The following is a 23126-nucleotide window of genomic DNA, read 5'->3' on the forward strand; positions in this document are numbered from 1 at the left end:
GAAAATTGACTAATCATTATGCAAATTAGGTAATTAGTAATTAGGTAATTTTTACCCAAAACTAATCAAAACCAAGCATTAGTTCAGAGCATCCATGTACCAAGTTTCATCAAAATCCAATGAGTGGTTGTTTAGATATCAATGGAACAGCTAAAAATTAGCTTATTATCATGCAAATTAGGTAATTATTATGCATGAAATTTTACCAAAACCTAATCAAATCTGCGCATTAGCTCAGAGCATCTATGCACCAAGTTTCATCAAAAACTGATGTATGGTTCTTGAGATATCAGTGGAACAGACGGACACACACACACACACACACACACACACGCACACGCACACGCACACACACACCCACACACACACACACACACACACACACACCCATACAGACACACTAACCGCCAAGACTCCCATTTTGTGCTTTGCACATGGGAGTCAAAAATATCACCTTATACTGAAACGACGTCTTTTGCAATTCAGTGGAACAATTATTGTCTTTTAATGTGTTCCCATTTACAAGTTGGGTTCTTAAGAGAAACAAATGTGCACGCAGCCTAACGTGACGGGGTTAATTATATCGCCCTAAATGTATGAGTGACGCATACACGTCCTAACTTTACACCCACCCTACCCCGACCACCATCAGGCAATACCAGCTTCGCCAGCTCGCATGACATTTTCCCGTACACCGATTCTCGATAAACGACGCTGTCTCGATAAAATAGAAGGAAAGACATGCTCGCAGATAAATACACACACAGGAGATTACCAACGTGTAATAATGGAACGAAGTGAAGCGAATAATAAAGTTACGAGAAGGGAAGACATGAGAAGGTTCGTTTGAAATTAAAAATAAAATATTTACCATCAAAAATCTACTCCAATGATCACTGCGATAAAGAATTAATCTATGTATTGATGTAAGGCTTGGCACATCCCGTCAAAGGCTTAATTTTTTAGCATAATGAAACCCGACTAAATGCCACATTTAAGACCCAGCGACACGTCCAACAAAGCTGACTTTGGCTAGCTCCAACTTCATTGGCCAACAAAGCTGACTTTGGCTAGCTCCAACTTCATTGGCCAACAAAGCTGACTTTGGCTAGATACAACTTCATTGGCCAACAAAGCTGACTTTGGCTAGCTCCAACTTCATTGGCCAACAAAGCTGACTTTGGCTAGATACAACTTCATTGGCCAACAAAGCTGACTTTGGCTAGCTCCAACTTCATTGGCCAACAATGCTGACTTTGGCTAGCATCAATTTCATTGGCCAATCACTGCGATGCTGATCTTACCAATATGGCGTTTTATTCAATTGTTTTACGTCACGAAATGAGATAAGTACAACATCAATAAAATTGAGTGATGTTATATCACAGTGGTGTCGTTTTTGTTTGCGGTAAATATTTAATTTGTATTTTTAAACACGACGGTTCTGAATAAGTGTCTTCTCCTTTCGTAACGCGCTTCTTATGGCTTCGCCCTTCGGGATGGAATTCACCGAATCGAACCAAGCACGTTGGGTCTACACATTCTTATTCAAGCGCAAGCCAACACACATTATCACGGTGTAAGCGCCAGGGGTATCTCTCTGCATACAACACGCGTGACATAAAAAAAAAACACAGACATGATAGGTTACTGGATTACCGACTAGTTGGTTGTATTTTAGATAATAATCCACTAAAACGAAAAGTCACATTGTATACAATGGTGGTTCGGTATACTCGAACAACCTATGTTATAAATAAGAATCACCTCTCTACAAAGTGCATTCATTATATCGGAATATTTTACATCGTGATTAACATACATGAACGTTCTTGAAATTCTTTTTTATGTGGAAAAAAACAATTCGACAATACAACGCTACAATTCGTTCAAGCGAGTGTATATTAGATTCGGATAAAGAATTCAACTTGGGCCAAAGTTACCAAAACGAACTTAATAATTACACTCTGCATACTGTATTACAACTGTCTTTATACTGGCGTAAAATAGTAATGACATTTTTGACATAGTTACTTGGTAGCGAAATGTTGAGGTCATTCTCTAGACGCACTTCTTAACACATAGATGTAGTATAACGACATAATCACTCATAATAAATACAATGAAGGAGAATACTCTTCCGGGGTTGAAGGTCGCCAAGATGGCGGGCCAAAAGGTTCATTTTTTGAAGGTAACGCTGGGATTTACTAAGCTCTGGTGCAGTCCATATCTATCGCGGTTAAATAGACTTAATAATTAATAAATAAAGTACTGCCAAGTTTACAATGACAGTGAAATATTTTGAGACCAGCTGCCCAACATAGCAAAGCGGGCATTCAGCGTGGCAATTACATAATCTTTGCTGAGTTAGGTCACGTGATTAAATGACGTCATTGATATATATGTACATCTTCTTTAAAACATGAAATCTTAATTTGGAGGGGGTTATAAATTTGCAAATGTTTGGACGACCACTCTACTGTATTCGACAATTAAGCAGTTCGTGTCTGGCAGTTTCCCTATTTCGCCAATTGCACCGCATACGGCGCTATTCAATCGCCCCGCAACATGAATCATTCTATCATCCAGTAATTGCTTACTTCTTATTTTGCAACCGCACATTTTCCATATCCGGTTGGATTACGTAGGTTCAGTGTTCTTTCTAATCATCGGATCATAAGAAGCACAGCTTCATTGAGAGCAGTAAACGCTCTCGCGATGCACCCGCGCAATGGCGCCACCTACAGTTTGTTATTGTTTTCACAAACTCTGGTGGTGTATTTGCTAATTACAACAAAATTCCCTATTGATATCTAGGTGTTCAGTTTAGGGAGGTCACATTTATAATGTTTATTCTCTCTTACTTTCTCTGATGTTTGTGTGAACGTAACACAAACGAATAGTTTTCAAAACAAGACGAATGTTTGTAGTTCTTCAGTTTCCGTAATAATAGGTAAGCATCACATACAAGTTATTACAATACACTTGGAGCGAAGTGACGCGCATTGAGCTAGGATGATTCGAGAGTAAGAGAAAATCAGATCGTTCTGAAAAAAAACAGTCCAATGAAATGGCGCCATTTTGAATTGGAATTGTCAACACTTTTCACAGAAGACAGCTGAGTAGCAATGACAGCTGGAATGCAGATCTCGGTAAACATCATAGACCTTTGTTGCCTGTCATTTGTAGTTTTCTGTCCTACTCCATGAAGCAAAATGTAAATTCAACCATATTTGTACAAATATGTTTAAAGCACTTATCCATCAGAAATAATTATGTAAACAAAAAGCATTGTTTAGCACTGGTCTTTCGTAGTGACCCAGATACTGTCGTAAGGAAGGGTCTCTGATCCATAGCTATCCACATACACATCAAACCTGTATGTCGTGCCGGGTGACAGTCCGCTCACCATTTCTGACATAGGAGCAGTTTTGCCATTGGAGTTTCTATCGTTATTATGGCGGCAAAACATTTTTTCAGTCTTTTTCCGCAGCTCGGGACCATGGCAAGTATTCGTATTCGAAGAACGTCTGGTCTCTTGCTTAATCTCTCGCTTGTATAAGCAGTACAGTGCCTTTCCCTTGGTAGCCAGCCAAGCCAGAGTAACAGAATCACATTTGCGTCCCCTCTCAAATTCTATTATTCGCGTGTCGTCTGGCATGACCGGGTAGGGGTACTTCGAAAGTCGCCTGGTAGCTAATACTTTAACTGATGTGGGGCGCCTCCTAGAGTTGGATAATTTCACAAAGTATTCTCCAGGTGTCACGTCGTTGAACGTTATGTTACTCAAATCCGCAATGTCCATACCCTGCACCATCTCGTCGTCCTTCCAAATTTCTGCATGAACTTGCGCCGAACACGGATGAACGGTGAACAACAAGTGGTCGGTGTGCTCAAAGACGCGATATCGAAAAGACTTCGGCGAATTGGACTTTTTCACAGAGGTTGTGACAAGCTTCCCGTCTTTCATGTCTATGATTTTGTGTTGATTCCTTTTCTTTGTTTTCAAGCTAACTCCAACGTACGTGCTGCTGTAGTTATTGACTCTATTCACGACAAATAAGTCGAAGTAATACTGTTTACTCGGAAGTAGATTCAAGAATGTGTGCTGCGTCTTCGTACCTACACATTCTATATGGTAATCATGCTTCCGTATCTCTCTCGATTTTTGTCTGTACCTCCGTTCGATTTCGCGATGGCGCTGTATGATTTCCATCTCAAATTCAAACCCAAACCCGAAGTTAGGTGGAAGCGCGGGTGGTGGTTCAAGTCCGTAAAAACTCTGGAACCCGCACAGCGAATCAAAGTGTGTCTTGGTGTTGGCAGTTACGCAATACTTTATGGGTTCCTGATGCAAAGCGTTCGTCGGCGAAGCCTTCCATCCAAGCGTTACACTATCTCGGTTAACCGATGCCACGTCCAACCTGGGGTCCGTGGGAAGTTCAGGGTAGGGTCGATCGGAATCAGGTGATGTCGTGGCATATATATACACATTGGTATCTGTTTCTGGTGACCGAATTTGAAGCATAAATTCTCCAGCCGGAGAATCGTGCACAAGATACGTTTCTCGCTTGAACCCAATATAACTTTTTAAAATTAGATTTGGGGAATCTGTCCTTAAATTGGGCATCTGTTCTTCGAACTCCTCAGCTATATCATCTCCTGACAAACAAACAGAAAAATAAAAATCAATTAATAAATAAATTAAAAATTATGATATTATGCGATGTACCCGATAATATGATCTGGGGAACAGCGCCACAACTCGGTAATAATCCTTCCCACGTTTTGCAAAATACATGAAAGAGCGCCACCTTGTGTCTGCTTTATGCATCCTACATGTTAATTTTCGTTGGGTATATAATCCAAGTTACGAAACAGGTGGAATACATTTTGTTTTGGTTTTTTGTTTGTTTGCTTTTGTTTTTTATTTATTGTTTTTTCGTATGAGTGAATCATTTTTGTTTTCGTTTATTATTTGTTTTATTTGCTAGCAATCTGCCTAATGCAATTAGTTCGGCATTTAATTCGGTCACATTGCAAAGGGGGTGATTAAGATTGCTAAGTATTGTTTAATCTACAACATAATAATTAATAATAATTGTAATAGTGTGTTTCAAAGTGTGTTCGTTAGTATTTTGCTAATAAGTTTTATTCTACGGTTTAGTATGTGTGACTGACGCGTCCATCATCTCATTGGATTTCGAAGTGAGTATCTAAAGCTTCTTGTCTAATACATTACATTATACTGCAGGTCAACTTATTCCCCGGTGGATCTCGTCACTGCAAATTGTGACAGAGTTCATATTCAGTTGACCATAGCGGCGCGTTGTGAACAGAATTCCAAACAGCCGAGATAAATTACATTTTTTTTATGTTCTGGGTAGATAACTCAATAATCCGCGATAAGACTACGCATCAATTATCTGTCATTTTTCGAAGGTCAATATCCGCCTTTTTACGTTGCTGAAGACATTGACCCTTTTTTTCTTGGTCGGCGGCCAGAATATCATCAGTCGATAGCCTCACTGGTTTTCTATAAATAGCACCGCGTTTGATGTTGTACGTGAACCTTCATTGTTCTGTGTGTGGCGTTCTGGGAGTCAACAGATGAGGGCAGTAGACTCAAACGAGTGTCTGATCTGGCAGTGCCTGGGAGGAAATTGTAACGATATCTACGTTGCAGGTTGTGTCGTGTTGATACAATTTTGCCAGGGCATGTGCCGTGTCGGTTCGACAGTGATGTTTTGCAATATTTTTTTACTGCTCATAGTGCATCATATTCGTAATGCTTACTGACAATAGTTTTAGAAGCAACAGTGACATGCCCCTGGGTATTCGTAGTCGGAGTCCATGAAATATATCCTAGAGCGTACAATTAGGTTTATCGCGATCATAGCTGCAGTTCTGTAGCTCGATTGGTTTCGCTGTCGCGATCAACGACATGGGGTTACAAATTCTCAACCGTAGAACGTGGAAATCAGCGAAAAAAACAGTATCATACTCTCACAAGAACTCAATATGTGAAATATCAATAAGCTAATATGTGCCATCAATCTCGGAAAATTATAAAATTGTTTTGTTTTGTTTTGTTTTTCAAAAAATACCCGAAATGTAAAACGTAAATATCCCAAGCTCGATCGCCGAAACAACCATACTACCAAAGTATGTAGTATTACGTATGTGACCTTGACTGCAATAAAAATAATATCAATGAATTTTTAAAATAATGTGACCTTGATATGAAAGTTATCATCATTATATAAAAACAAATATTTTCAGAACATCTGCTGGGTTCCCTCTACATAGTGGTTTCAAAGATAGCGATTCGATACGCAATAATGTACATAATTTATGGCAATTTTGGTTGTTATTGTTTAGTCTCGTCACGTACAAACACCCATGTAATCAAACAGACGTCTGGGATTTCCAGAATAAATGTTCTATAAAGACAGCGGCACGAAGCTTTATTGCGTCACTGTTCAAATAACGCTCAGACCATTCCATTTTCGGCTCGGTGCACTCGGTGCTTATAGTATCAGACACCCCATTCTAATTGGTATCGATCTGTCACGTGCCTTGAGTGAACGAATATGAATAAGGGTTAGACTATTACAAACAAGGGGAAGGTATATTCTGGGAATATTGCATATTCGACATCTACCCACAATAGATGTGAAGTTGATAAGCACTTTCGAATATAACAAATACCAAAAAAATCACAAAATATACCTCCATATGCCACCTTGCATCCCTCCTCGATTTAATATGACCAACCATAACTTTAGAATAGTCATCACTCAAAAATAAAGTTTGATTTGATTGGTTGTCCAAGACAATATATGCAAATCAGCTACTTAACATGCAAGTTAGTCGCGAGCAACTCAATATACGAGTTTCTGATATCATGGACAGTATTAGACGTGTCCGATATATGTAATTGGAGGAATGTAATAACACGATTAGTTACGAACCAGATAAAAAAGATGGTGGAATTGATAACGTACAAATGGGTCATAATGTGACTAAAATTGGCTAAAATCCAATCGAATATAATCTCTTGACCCCAAATGTGTTCGAAGCCAAACAGTGATAATCGGGGTCAATTTCAGTTCGGCACCCACATCAACGCCCAACCCCCAACCCACCTTAACCGGATAGGTAGCAATATCGGAATTACAGAGTGTCTGTTGTCAACTATTGAATTGCTTGATTATACTCTGAAGGGATCGGTTTTTAGTAAAATAAGCACACCAACAGACAAACCATTGCATTGATTTAATGACTGTACAAACAGAGTAGTATATATTCCCAGCCGATATGCAGAGTCATACCGTAACTAGGCCAGCCCAATTACCGTCGGATTACGAATTCGGTGAAAACCGAACACCGTGGAGACTGGAAAAATTATTAATATGAAGCGGCATTATTATATAAGCGATTTTAATTAGGACTAGTTTGGCAATATGTATTCATGTTTAAATGGTATAAAACAATTCGTATATATACTGTATGATTAGGATTTACATATCAGTGTTCAGATCCAGCCAAACTCGATGCGTATCATATATATCAAAAGCCCCGACTGACTGATGCAAACCTAACGCGCTGGTTAAGTTGTCAGCCCCGAAGATCCGCCGCCGCGTTAACGGCGATACACATATATCAGCGGGTAATTGAAACATGCGGTACGTTCACACAGTCGTGTTGCGGCAATTAAAACTGCGGTTCGAGCACGAAACCACGAGTTAGCTGCTCACAGTGTCAATGCTGCTGTCGCCACTCGTCAAACAGTGTGGGAGAAGTACAGTCTACGCCACTCCCAGAATGACAAACCAACGCTTTTGATATTCTATTAAAACATAGTGAGAATACCAATTAGGCCACAATGAATTATCATATAGTTTCTCTTTTTCCTTTTAGTTTTATTTCAGTTTTCATAGTGCGTCCGTTTTTTCCACCTTTCTTCCAATCACCTGCACACTTTTACGTTTGTGCTCCCATCTCATCGTCAATCGCTTTTCTAAAGTTAACAATAAATATATACCCTCCAAATTCACCCTCATTACACGTCACACACACACACCCGCCCTCATCTATATTATTGTTCCTATCTTTTCATATCTGTGTGGTGCGATCTTGCATGGCGGCACACAGAGCGAGGAGCGAGTGACGAAATACAACCGAGTGGGTGGAAAGAGGGGTGGTTGGATACGTCACCAAATCGGTATCATTCGATACTTAAAAGTTGAGTTAATACAGCTTTCTGCAAACACGGCAACTGTTGTCTAATCACACATATTCTAGATGAAATGCGACACTGTGAAGAATTACACAAGATAAGAAGCCTTGTAGTTTTTTTTTAAATTATATTCCATTCATGGGTTCTTCCAATTAGAAGTTATTACAAATGATAATGGGTATTTCAAGAAAAAAACACAGTTTAGATGAAGATTTAGTCGCTTTCCCGGTTTGAGGTGGCGACTATGGGTCTGAAGGAGACGCATGGTTGCGCTGATCGATTATGGATGATATGTCATCTCAATATTAAGACTAGACACCCGCTCCTCGAGCAACCGTAATTAAGACGTTGACACCTTCCAACGTTCGTACGAAAGATAAATATTACATGTACATATCCACTCAATATTCTGTATGTCAGCGGAATTGCTTTGATTTTGATAATCGCCTCAGACATTTCCCATCAATCAGTTGGCTGGTCACAGCAATATGTCTTTGTTCTGGGATTTCAGGGCCGTATGTAAAATAAATATGATAGTTTGTAGCCCAAGATAACCTTAAAGAATAAGTCCGTGCATACTCGGTGCATGGCTAAAATCAGGTAAACCTTGGCAATATGATTGTGACGGTGCGATACGCACTAAAGCAGTTTTCAAACATGCATACAGATGTAATTTACAGGCATTATTCTACTTCGCGGATCGTTAGACAAATTAACATATACATATATATATGGCGTAATTTCATTAAATACAAAATAGTCAGCCGCTGTCCAGTTCTCGTTTCAGGCTACACGGGGAGTTAAGCACATACTCGGGAGCGTAAAGTCTCATGTCCTTTGTTTCATGCCGCTAATGACCAATAAGAAATTATCTGTGATCGTTATGCTGGTGAAATTGTCTTGCGAAACTTTTAACTAGGCCTCAGTACGTGTATAATAAGCGAATAAATGGTGCCTGGCCAGACTCGGCCAAGCGACTGTTGTTTACATTTAACTAATCAGAGTATGACTCATTCTTCATCCCAGAGTTAATAGGATGTTTGTATCGAAAATCAATGCCTCAGAATGGTCGTATCGTCCCTAATGACAATGCGTCCCACGATGGCGTAATGTGAGTCACTTTTCAGGTTAAAAAATATGTTTACTCAACCTTGACTTGGTTTTCATGGATTAATGTTTCTATTCTATTCTATTCTATTCTATTCTATTCTATTCTATTCTATTCTATTATTCTATTCTATTCTATTCTATTCTATTCTATTCTATTCTATTCTATTCTATTCTATTCTATTCTATTCTATTCGCATTGATTCGCATCGTATCATATCGTATTGTACTTTGTGGTATTTTATGATATTTCATTTTATTGCAAAAACGATAACATTTTACACAGAATGTTTTGCAGTTGATAAATATTGAATGTTTAACGACCCGAGTAAGTAAAATCCAAAACTTTGCAAGTGATGAGTCATCGGAGAAAATTACAAAAACACAACGTATACAATTGGTTGACAGTAATCAATTCTGCGTCAACTGTGCTCGTTTAATGGAGATATGAGCGAGAATTGATCACAACAAAAACACAGCGAAGTAAATTGTTCACGCGATGTGATCTCATTAACTGAGTAGACAACAGTCATATGACAAATTACCGGAAATATGTTTGAATAATATTTATGCTGTTATATCGAATAAAATCCAAATAAGTTCACGCATATAGAGGCGCTCGGTAGACTGTGACGAAGTTACCACCCACGCAAGTTTTTGCTTGACATTTCATTTTTGCAAAAGCAAAAAAAAAACGTTTCCAAAGAGATTACTAGATTTTGGACATCAATCGAATGCATATCCTCAAGGGGGATCGGTCTAACAGATTTTTACAAAACACGCGGACTCAAATTTCACGGTGTAACGGCTTCATTGCACACGAAGATTTGAATGTGAAACGAATTTGTGTTCTGTGGATACTCGAATACAAAGTGTAACCGGCATAAAATGATCAATGCAATAAAATAAAATGGCTGTGTATATTTGTTTTACCAGCTTATTAGTTACACAAATTAAACTATAACACATAGTCATTATACGTTGCGGCGACACAACGTGATGTAACTAGAACCAGTAATTAGGCATAATGTATTTTCTTTTCGCTACACGTGTCTTCTGACGATTCTTGCTATAGCGTTCAGCGAGTTTATCATCTGCTGCGATTTATCGAGTGTCACTGGGGACCCGTCAACATTAATCGATTAACCTCACTACGAGCTTACATACATGACTCATGCTTTGCGGACAGCAACGTAAGTGCGCAAATCGATCTGGAAGTTGTGTCAAGTTTACACTGTTCTAGAAAATGTCCACGGACGAGGCTAATCAAATCGTGTAATTTGCATAAAACGAACCCATATGTAACTAACTATTTGAAGGTTGTTTTTTTGTTTTTTTGTTTTTTAAATTTTTTGTGCCAGGCGACAGTTTTGGACATTGAGTGTCACTGTTGTCTTTCCTAACTTTTTTTGTAAGTGCAAATTGCAAGTGCTAGTGCTGACACATAGTTCATTTTGCCACAAAAGTCATATTCATGTTTGGGACTACATGACAAGGCTGTGTGGCCATCTCTCTGTCAAATGGCATTTTTGTTAATGCGCTATACTGAAGTCAACCAGGCTCGGTCAAACACAAGCACCTGTGGACCTCAACCAAGGTTCCCCCAAAGTCGCATTCGTTAGTGAATGAATCTGAGCCAGTGGAATTGGCCTTCCCATTAGATCTGTGGCACACTCACCCAGGGTGACCCTTTGATGAGGTAGGATTTGAACTTGGGTTTACCGATCATGAGTCTGATGCGACAACCAATATGCTACCAGTGACCGGTTTGGTTTGCATGTAGTTTCATGACTGTTGGATATCGTTTTGTGAGTTGATTGGCAACACCTTGAAACGCAAATGTCCGTTAACTTGTTAATATTGCGAAAACATACATGCAATTCCAGAATCTTTCTGAACAGATGTCACAAATGGTCCCTTAACTAGTTACTATTGTTCAAGTATACATGAAATGTACAGATGTCAAAACAGGTCCCTTAACTCGTTACTTTGACCTTTCGCAGTAGCTCCTCTCTATGTGATTTTAATTCTAAACGCAATCTGATTCATACTCAAACGATTTAAGACATTGTCACACACTAAACTAATCTAATGGTGGTCAATGCATATTCCACACAATTAAGCGATCAGCCAACAAGCTTTTAAGGAATTGTTGAAAGTATAATTTTGTTCCACAAATAACAAAAAGATTCGCTAAAGCTAGAAAATTAATGACATCATCACAAAATGAAAAAACCATGACAGACATGACCTAAGGTACCTATCGAATACCAAAATCATATTTTCAAAAAGCAGTCGGAAATATAATTCTTTACAAAAATATTTGCTAAAAATATGGAATTAATGATTTGGTCACGAAATGAATGAATTTAACAACTCATGTAAAATAGCAAAGCAATCGGTCGAAAATATCATTTTTTACCAAAAATGTGATACCTGTGGTAATCGGATTTATTTTCTTTTTTATTATGGGTCAGTGGAAACCGTGAATGTGAAGGACTATTTAGGTAGATAAGAAAATGCACACCCACGTGTAGCCTTTTATGGATGGATGAACGGTTCGTGACATCGACAGAAACATTGAACTTGTGTGACCTCTTTATTTCGAGTGTACCTTTTTTTCAACTTTATCATCCAACGTTTCGGTGTAGACAAAATGTTACCCGATTCGTGTATATGTTTTTTTATTTATTTATTTTTTTTTTCGTTTATTTTAAATTATTTTGATATAACAATTATCATGTTGGTCGAAATGTAATGATGCAATTAATTACCCTAATTGGATCATCCGGGTTCTTCGTATTTAATTGTGTTAAGTCCATGTATATGTATAATGTCCACGTGCAAATACTACGCTTTATAAAGTAAGGTCGAATTGCATGTGGCCGCTTGACCTAAAAACGCCAGACATTAAAACCAGTCGATGAGTCATCCACCGCCATTTTGAATCCATAATTCGGCATGGCAATTTACTTCAAGAAATTAAAATAAATTACCTGAGGGTTCTTCGCTTTCCTCGTGTGGCAACAGCGACAATTGCCATTCTAATAATGCCGCACATGGCGTGACTGTAATGGATACCGGTGTGTTATCTTCATCAACTGAAAAAAAATACCTGGAAAAAAATTGACGAGAACGTTGTTCGAACTTCTTAATCAACCATTTTGAGATAGGCGTGCGATAACCTACGAGCATTCTACGAGCATATCACATATTCTAACATAATTATTAGCAGGAAAAATACTATTAATTGAGTTGTTAGTTTACTTGATTGCTTGACTTTTCAATTATCCTCATAAAGGTCTCACAACAAAAGTTCGAATCAACCGATATAATAAGTGTTGTTGCATTATTGTTAACTTGGGTCAGTAATACGACGGGCACGTGACGCTCCCAGTGGAATAATCTTAATGGGTATGCAACACATACAGCGATCATTAGGTTTTGCGGTTTCGACCGCAATGTGAGCGCTGTGATACGTGAAACCAAGATTAAACTCGTATAATCGCAGTTATTTTCCACCCGGGGCGATACAATTGAAAATGTGCGTAGACGATTTGTCTGCTACTTACACAACGCTCTGTACATAGTTTGTGTTACTCAGCACATTCTAATAATTTCCACCCAAAATATACCGTTTTTATTTAAATGTCTTTAGATTAGATTATTTGTTCCAGCATCCGGGAAAAATCAAAGCGCCACAGTCGTCACAACGCGTCGCGTTGGACATGGGTCGTACGCAACGTGTATAACACAACGTTTAGTCACGCGGCTTTCTAACCCGCACTAGGCGGTGATTGTGACGCTTTTAATCGAGCAACTTAAATAATAACAAATATCTTGAATAGTTATATTTATTTTTTACCTTTTAGTGGTGTCTTTAAATATATATGTTCTGACTTCAACTCCGTCAGGCACTGTACCCGTGTCGTGGACAATTTCTGCATGAGATAGGAGAAAGTGGTGATCTTTCCTCCTCGGGAGTTCTTGGGCTTCGGTTAATAAGGTGGTTAAGAAGAGGGATAGGAAAGTTGCCATAATTGCTGTGATTGGGGACATCTTGCTACAACACCTGATGGAAAGATCAAAATGTGACATTAGCCAGTGTAGAAAGTTGTTATAAGTCAGCACAGGGACTATGATGATTTTGATAATAATAATCTTTTAATTATGAAGATTTTGATTATAATAATTATATTATTATTATTTTTTCCATTAGTTATTTATTTCTTTGAGTATATATATGTGTCTGAATTTGTCCTTTTGTTATTTGGACACCTATATGTTTCTTCATTTGGGATGCGAATCATTTTCGTACATTTTTATCAAAACAAACTTTTTGTACTTTGCAACTCAAAAAACAAGTTTGATAAAGTAAAAATGTAAAAATGGTCCAATGTTTCGATTTATGTATTTGCATACTGTTTGTCATTCAACTCCACTAATTAAAAACATTCAAATTAATATATAAGTAAGTAATAAGCGTTGAAAACACAAAATGCACACTTTTGGGACAAACAAAACAAAAACATATTTTTATTCGAAATTAAATATTATTTTTAGAAACCTAGGTATGTGATAAATGTAATCTTCAATGAAATACATAGGTTTTAACATTATTGTTAATTGACATGGGTCTCTTCCTTAAACAGTTGTTTCCTTGTGTACTGTTATGTATCCATTGATCATTAATTAAGTGTTGTGTTTCTTTTATACATCAGTCATTCATTTTCCTGGTACCTATGTGTCCGCATTAGTCAATTCTTTCTTTAATTATTTATTATTTCTCGTTACTCAATTGTTTTCTTGGATACCTATGTTTCTCTATTAGTCGTTATATTTCCTTGGATACCTTTTTGTCTGTTTTTGGCATTTTATTTCTGTGGATATTTATATTTCTGTTTTAATCAATTAATTTCTATGGACATCTATGTTTCTGTGTTAATCATTTGTCTTATTTGATACTTATGTTTCTCCATTAGTCATTATATTTCTATGGATACCTATGTTTCTGTTTTAATCATTTGTTTCATTTGATACTTATGTTTTTCCATTAGTCATTATATTTCTATGGATACCAGTGTTTCTGTTTTAATCATTTGTTTCATTTGATACTTATGTTTCTCCATTAGTCATTTTATTGCTTTGGATACCTATTTTTCTGTTTTAATCATTTGTTTCATTTGATACTTATGTTTCTTCATTATTCATTTTATTGCTTTGGATACCTATGTTTCTGTTTTAATCATTTGTTTCATTTGATACTTATGTTTCTCCATTAGTCATTTTATTTCTTTGGTACCTATGTTTCTGTTTTAATCATTTGATTCATTTGATACTTATGTTTCTCCATTAGTCATTTTATTTATATTGATGCCTGTGTTTCTGTTTTAATCATTTGTCTTATTTGATACTTATGTTTTTCCATTAGTCATTTTATTTATATGGATACCTATATTTCTGTTTTAATCATTTGTTTCATTTGATACTTGTGTTTCTCCATTTGTCATTTTATTTCTATGAATACCGGTGTTTCTGTTTTAATCATTTGTTTCAGTTGATACTTATGTTTCTCCATTAGTCATTTTATTTCTTTGGTACCTATGTTTCTGTTTCAATCATTTGTTTCATTTGATACTTATGTTTTTCCATTAGTCATTTTATTTCTATGAATACCTATGTTTCTGTTTCAATCATTTGTTTCATTTGATACTTATGTTTTTCCATTAGTCATTTTATTTCTATGGATACCTGTGTTTCCGTTTTAATCATTTGTTTCAATTGATACTTATGTTTCTCCATTAGTCATTTTATTTCTATGAATACCTATGCTTCTGTTTTAATCATGTGTTTCATTTGATACTTATGTTTCTCCATTAGTCATTTTATTTCTTTGGTACCTATGTTTCTGTTTTAATCATTTGTTTCATTTGATACTTATGTTTCTCCATCAGTCATTTTATTTCTATGAATACCTATGTTTCTGTTTTAATCATTTGTTTCATTTGATACTTATGTTTCTCCATTAGTCATTTTATTTCTATGTATACCTGTGTTTCTGTTTTAATCATTTGTTTCATTTGATACTTATGTTTCTCCATCAGTCATTTTATTTCTATGAATACCTATGCTTCTGTTTTAATCATGTGTTTCATTTGATACTTATGTTTCTCCATTAGTCATTTTATTTCTTTGGTACCTATGTTTCTGTTTTAATCATTTGTTTCATTTGATACTTATGTTTCTCCATCAGTCATTTTATTTCTATGAATACCTATGTTTCTGTTTTAATCATTTGTTTCATTTGATACTTATGTTTCTCCATTAGTCATTTTATTTCTATGAATACCTATGCTTCTGTTTTAATCATGTGTTTCATTTGATACTTATGTTTCTCCATTAGTCATTTTATTTCTTTGGTACCTATGTTTCTGTTTTAATCATTTGTTTCATTTGATACTTATGTTTCTCCATCAGTCATTTTATTTCTATGAATACCTATGTTTCTGTTTTAATCATTTGTTTCATTTGATACTTATGTTTCTCCATTAGTCATTTTATTTCTATGTATACCTGTGTTTCTGTTTTAATCATTTGTTTCATTTGATACTTATGTTTCTCCATCAGTCATTTTATTTCTATGAATACCTATGCTTCTGTTTTAATCATGTGTTTCATTTGATACTTATGTTTCTCCATTAGTCATTTTATTTCTTTGGTACCTATGTTTCTGTTTTAATCATTTGTTTCATTTGATACTTATGTTTCTCCATCAGTCATTTTATTTCTATGAATACCTATGTTTCTGTTTTAATCATTTGTTTCATTTGATACTTATGTTTCTCCATTAGTCATTTTATTTCTTTGGTACCTATGTTTCTGTTTTAATCATTTGTTTCATTTGATACTTATGTTTCTCTATTAGTCATTTTATTGCTTTGGATACCTATGTTTCTGTTTCAATCATTTGTTTCATTTGATACTTATGTTTCTCTATTAGTCATTTTATTGCTTTGGATACCTATGTTTCTGTTTCAATCATTTGTTTCATTTGATACTTATGTTTCTCTATTAGTCATTTTATTGCTTTGGATACCTATGTTTCTGTTTCAATCATTTGTTTCATTTGATACTTATGTTTCTCTATTAGTCATTTTATTGCTTTGGATACCTATGTTTCTGTTTCAATCATTTGTTTCATTTGATACTTATGTTTTTCCATTAGTCATTTTATTTCTATGGATACCTATGTTTCTGTTTTAATCATTTGTTTCATTTGATACTTATGTTTCTCCATTAGTCATTTTATTTCTTTGGATACCTATGCTTCTGCTTCAGCCATTGCATTCTTTTGGATACCTATGTTTCTCCAATACCAATTTTATTTCTATGAATATTTATGTTAATTTATTAGCCCTAAATATGTCTCACGAAAGATATTAGAGGACAGGGAACTGAATACATAAATCACTTGAATGAACAGTCTCAATCCTCAGTACCAAGGACGCCCACCAATTCAACACGTGCCTGTCTGTGGCACTCAATCGTTTGCCTTGACCACCTATAAAGTTCGAATCATTTTGTTTTATAACGTCTTACACACCAATAAAGAAATATATCAATATTGCGGAAATTAATGAGCCATGATGCTCTAAAAATAAAATACGCGTCTCCAATATTCGCTCGTAAATGTCGACTTGTATCATTTGTGCATTATTAAAGTATGATTCAGCCTTCGTAATGTTGTTAAATCTCACTATATAAAGTCTATCGAACTTTTAAAATAGTCACGACTTTGCAGCGAGAATATTCCCGCCTCGACAGTGTACTCATATAGTTGATTTATGTCCGATCCCGGGTGCTCCGTCATGTGTCCAATTTTCTGAAGCGTTGTGTCACCATTTGCTGATCATGTGGAATTGCTGCTGATGTGACGTGTCACAGATAAAGAATACCGAGAAGACAGCAAGTAGACGCAAGATGCTTTTTATTTTATTAAACGTAGGTGTGGCAAGGAGGTCATGTGTCATTTAAATAAATGTATGTGCATATGGCGATTAAAAATCGATAATTTTGACAAGAACGATTTATATTTAGAATCAGAATCTGAATATTAATGGTAGCGCCTTTGGGAATCAATTGATATAACCGCGTTAATAATTAACATTAGGGTCATAAGTGGCGCATGCGCGTATGGTAATTTCACCAGAAATGCAAGCTGGCATTATTCATTCTTGCATTCATCATGATGTGTACATGTAACGGGGTTTGTTCGTTTATACCATTCATCTGTGCGAATTAAAAGACATTCTCCTTAAAATGAAAATGTGCATGTATCCATGAAAAGATAACCAGCATGAGTTCTTTTTATTAATCGTATGAACTTGTAAATGGCGACATTGTGTCGGTTGTTACGATACTCATCAACGTTAAGTTCACTGTTACTCCATCTGCACACTTGAGAAATTAACTTACAGAGTGTATGTTGCAAACGAAATTTAAAAAATGTCACAGAAACCAATACACCTTGAGCACGACCTTTTGTTGTCGTATGTAACACAGCATGCCACATCCGAAAACGGATGCGTATATCTGGCAGTGTTCTACGTACATATCTGATGGGCGAAGTTAGAATAACATTTCAGGAGACTCTACACTCACGAATAATGTCTAACACGTTGATTCAACCTCATAAATTTACAATAATATTCAAATGTGATTTGATTTCATTAATTAAAAATACTAGACAAATATTTAATCTCCTGTTGGCGTGGGATAATGAGAAGACGGCGGAAAGTCTGGTGATTGACGCGTATAACATGACGGTCGGTTACCAAGAGCGAAGTTGGTTGTCATAGTCACCAATAACAATTAACATAAAACTTGCGCACAGTATAAGCGCACTGCATACCGGTGACGTGTTATATACACGGATGGTCGGCCACTAAGGAGTTGTTCTCCTTTGTCGCGTGGCAACAAGAAAACCTGAATTAATTAGTTACATTTCGTATTAGTAATTTCAGTCGATGATGGAAATCATAGTTTGCCGCCTTTCACATTCCCGACCGTTTAACGCAAAGCATTATGGTTCTCTCGTGAAATTGAATTTACCTCGGCATTTTTATAACGATTTTCGGTTTGGTGTCGACATGACGATAGGTAATGAGATAAGTTACCATGGTAACGAGTACGCGTGTCATGTATTCAATTATTTTATCATCTGCCCGTCCAAAGAAGGAGGAGTATCAAACAAATAGCGCAAATTATTTTGTACATATGCTCATAATTTTAAAAAGTCGTTATTTTAGTTTGTTGCCGTGAGCTCCGTATTTGGGTTTCGCGTCGTATTAAAAATATATGCGTTGATTGTCTTTACTGTTTAGGTTCATTGAATGTAACGATATAAATCTCTTTAGTTCGATACAGACCCGTGATTCAGTCAAGCCGTAATAATTTTCATCAAGACTTAATACATGCGGGGTATCTTTGTTCTTGATTGATGTTCAATGTCCACTGACAGTAATCGTACAGCTGAATTGGCTAAACCAATCAGCTTGTGAATAACGTGAATTGCGCCGCGTGCGTTCAAGTTGAACACATGGGAGCCGCGGTCCAAGCACATGCGCTCGAGCACACGACTACACAGAAACTAAATTTGGGACGCCCCCCCCCCCTCCAGTGTGAAGTCAGACCTTCACATACTGAAAAGTATCGAAATGTGGGAAGCTATCCCCCCCTCCGTACATTAGTATATTTTTTTAAATCATTAATAAACAAATTTTTAAAATGTTCAACGCCTTGATCTAATAATATCATTTGCGTTTGTAAACTTTTTAGTTCAATATGACGTAACACACAATTAAAACGTGAGCCTCTCTATGATCGACATAGCTCCGCGCCACTCGCTCAGCATCTTACCTCCTATCGAAACAAATGTTGAAATTTATAATTCTGAGCATAAACCTCGAAGTTATACTGAAGCGAGATGGTTATGGAAGCGTTCGTCAAGTTGTAGCAGCGTAAAACCTTCATTCATGTATATATATATATATATATCTGATGAATACTTACATACCAAGAGCTGGACTGAGCGAAGAACTGCTTTCATTAAGCCAGATGAGTGGTCATCAACAAAACGGCGAATAACCGCGGACAAAATTGATTAGCTGGAAGCCGGAGTATTGTTTTAAGCCGCAGAACATTAATACACTCGGATTTTGTGAATTAAATGCCTATGGTATTTGAAGACAGAGACTTGCAGCCTGAATGGACGAGGCGATGAAGTTACTGTGAAAACTCCCAGACTTCCTTAGCGAAGACGACACATGATGGAAAGGCCTTTTGTACAAGTTATAATGAATGGCTTATACCAATTCAACATAGGGTAGGGTGGAGTATTTCATGAGGGTCGCGTTGACTGTCGAATCAAGGTGACATTTTCCATATTTGTCGTCTGTCCAGAACTGTTCATAACAACTTAATTAATTCAATACCTACAATTAGGTCACTCATAAGTGTCTCAGTGACGTCAAAGTAATACCAACGATGTCTCGTTGTTGGTTACCATGGGAACATAACCTGTTTAATTTCTTCGGACTCCACTTTGCCAAGTGGCACACAAACACACATATACATGTTGTCCATGGCGTAAATATATCCTGATATTATACTATTATTTATGAATTTGTCTTGAATACTCACAAACGCCGGCACACTCCTTTTATTCGATCGCGCATACAAATTGTAGCAGACATAATTAGAGATAAATATAAAAAATATCAACCAAGTATGGGCCTCGCGAAAATTATTCAGTCGTTCAACTGCAACGAACACAATTTCGCTCTGATTCACCTTTGACCCTCGGCGCTTGTTATTTCAACCTACGGATTACATTTTATTGATAGCGTCTCCTCTCAGATGCGAATGCAATAACGACAGGCGCCATCCATTTAAACTCCCATTTCATCATACAGAATATTCCGTATTTTCGAAATTCAATTTCTAACGGGGAAAAAGGACGTGAAAAAAAGCCTCCTGGCAAACCGTGCCGTGCGAAACGTGATGTTGTAAAGGAGGAATGGTCGCCTTGACGCGCAGTGTTCGACACGGGTTTTATACGACGTACACAGCGCGTGTCATATAGACATCTACACGAAACTCAACACTCCGCTTTAGCGGGTATCAGTATGACGGAGAGAGGAACACCTTCGCAGTGAGCATGCATTTTCTACTACAAATATCATTGGGTATTGGAGACACACATTTGATCAAATTACTGAGTTATAAATTACTTCCGTTTATCAAATTATGCACATCCCTAATTCGAGGTCAAAAACTCGGGGTCAAAGGTCAGAATGGTATGATACAAGATTAACTATAGCGGACAAATAAACCATATGTATGCTTTTTTTCATGATCTCCAATATTATTGCGAATGAAAGAGCAACAGATTCACTTGAATAGATGGTCTATGCCCGAGCTACGACTCGTCAACAGGAGTCAATCGAACTCAACTGAACTGTTGTCTACCCCTTGGTAAGGACGCAGCGTTGAATGTGCTGTCTGAGACGACAACTGTTCAAAATAGAGTCTGTACACCTGACAGTCTTAGATTACATCTTATTAGCATATAAACTTTCACTACTCAATCAAACGCCTTGATAGGGATAAATTGAACGCGGACGATCGGGGGATAGTCAACTTCAAACGGTATCAGTAGACTCTTTTAACAGATGTTGAAAATTGGGAAGTGTAGTGAAAGCAAATTCCGGGATAAAAATTCAACATTCTCTCAAAAATATTGGTTTAAATGTAAAATTAAACCAGAATCCAAAAGTAAATCCCCATAAACGCAACAGACGAACATATTTAGTTAAGACCGCAGAATATATTTGAAGTGTCGTAGACAGTGACTTAACTCGCCTTTAAATGTAGTGCTGTCGTACGCTTAAACTATACATTAATTTAATTAACTAAGAGATTCTAATTGTGTGTGTTTTTCGAAATTACGTCATTCTGTATCACCTTACCTTGCTTAGTAGTTCTCTTATAGTGATGATGTTCGTTCGAGGTTTCAACAATCTTACTTATTAGCCACGCATGTAATTTCGGTATAACTGTGTCCGTAACCTGAAAGTTGGAATAGAAGATACGGATTACACATTGTCAAGTGAATTCATCTCCTCCTCTTTGCGACTGCAGGTGTTTTTATTTTCCCCTGGTTGATGAGTTCTGCTGCTCAAAGCTGAAAAAGCGGTGGTGTTGCATAGCAATACACAGACAGCCTAGCTTGTACGCTTTGCCGGAATGAACAGTTGAGTTTCACAACGTATGGGGTTTTTTTCGCTATAAGATAAAGAATACACGTGGGTAATAGAAAATGGAGATTGTCAGAATGCTGCATGAACTGAGAAGCTAATTACTTCGCTAATCATGTGTTGGGTCAATACAAGTCTCGAGACGCCATGAAGAGTGAGATACCGATACTGGTTGACCATCCATCTACCCACTCGTCTTGGAGATCCAGGTGCCATCGATGCCTTTAACAGTTTTCCAATTTCCCTGATTACTTATTAGAAGGCGTCTCGGTGTAATTCGTGTAGCAGACTCCGCCGTCGCGTCAAAAATGCGACTAATTTCCAAGTTGATATCCACGCTACCGCTATCACTGTCTCTATTACTTTACACGGAAATTATAAAAAAGCTTGTTAAAGTGTCGTTTTATTGGAATAGACGGCATTGGAGCCTCCAAGGTCGCAACCGCCATCGAAAATGTCTTTTAGAGCCAATTATGGAAATTTAGTTATAATTAGCGAAGCACGAGTAACATTAATTAACTAATAAAGACTAAATTTGATAAAGTCTTACATATCAAGTGACAATTTAGGAAACACTTTATTTGTTTAACAGGGGTTTGCAGTAGATTTTTCTGTTACCGGAATCAACGACTTGTTCAGCCGAGCATCTTGCATATTGGTAATACATTACAGCCTCTATGTAGCTAATCGCGCTTGCAGCACCGACACTTTTATACAAGACATTTGATTCTACTGACGTAATACAACACATATTGGGAACCCTGGGGTGCAGTAGGCGGCTCAGGTTGCATTGTTCACTGACCCTTACCACATATGTATATTGCTTCTCCCATCATCAAGTACATTCCGATTTACGGAAACTCGAATCAGGCGATCGACTCGCGAGATGTTCCCGCGCATGCGCAGATTTCAGTAGATATAAATCATAATAGTAACATATACAACCAATATACTAGTACATGAACGCGTAGAAGACACGTCAAATTATAAATACATTCTGAACGACTTTTTAAATGGATAGCATCACACGAAAAGAACGCAAAGTTATTTATTAACTATTAGTAGACACCTTATTCCTATTCTAGACAAAAATATCGAACAGTGCAAATGTTTGCACCAATAGTAAACTGGGTGAGAGATAAAGCGTGCAGAATAGTCGTTCACCACGTACAAACTGCAGATGGCGTCGTTCGTCACATCAACGTATATATTCTTTTGTATTAGTTTGCTTTCTTGAACGATTTCTTACAATGGAGAAATAGCTGGAGCTGAAATTATCGTTATATTCTTTAGTCCCACTTTTTTCGTTGTATTTGGATCGCCATACAGCCATCGGAACACAGCTTGGGCATAACATGTGTTTTATACAAGTCAGATATTTCGATACTGTCCTGAAACGCGTTTCTCGGAACACGAGTGAATTCAGGTACATTGTATAACAGATCGATTGCCAAAGTCGA

At 36.9% G+C, this 23126-nt stretch overlaps 1 protein-coding gene across 2 annotated transcripts in view; it reads right to left on the minus strand.

Annotated features, from left to right (window-relative positions):
• Nucleotides 1–1647: 1647 nt before the first annotated feature.
• Nucleotides 1648–23126, minus strand: part of LOC100378789 (protein NDNF-like) — a 71329-nt gene continuing 49850 nt past the window's right edge. For both annotated transcript variants that reach the window (XM_006825018.3, XM_085493921.1), the window contains 4 exons: nucleotides 21379–21478; nucleotides 13215–13421; nucleotides 12346–12464; nucleotides 1648–4662 (listed from right to left, as the gene is read on the minus strand). In XM_006825018.3, the coding sequence (XP_006825081.1) occupies nucleotides 3296–4662; nucleotides 12346–12464; nucleotides 13215–13408 (1680 nt within the window). In that variant the 5' untranslated portion in view covers nucleotides 13409–13421; nucleotides 21379–21478 and the 3' untranslated portion in view covers nucleotides 1648–3295. The remainder of the gene's footprint in view (nucleotides 4663–12345; nucleotides 12465–13214; nucleotides 13422–21378; nucleotides 21479–23126) is intronic.

Source organism: Saccoglossus kowalevskii, chromosome 19 (genome assembly GCF_978046115.1).
Source record: "Saccoglossus kowalevskii chromosome 19, keSacKowa6.1, whole genome shotgun sequence".
Classification (NCBI taxonomy): Eukaryota; Metazoa; Hemichordata; class Enteropneusta; family Harrimaniidae; genus Saccoglossus; species Saccoglossus kowalevskii.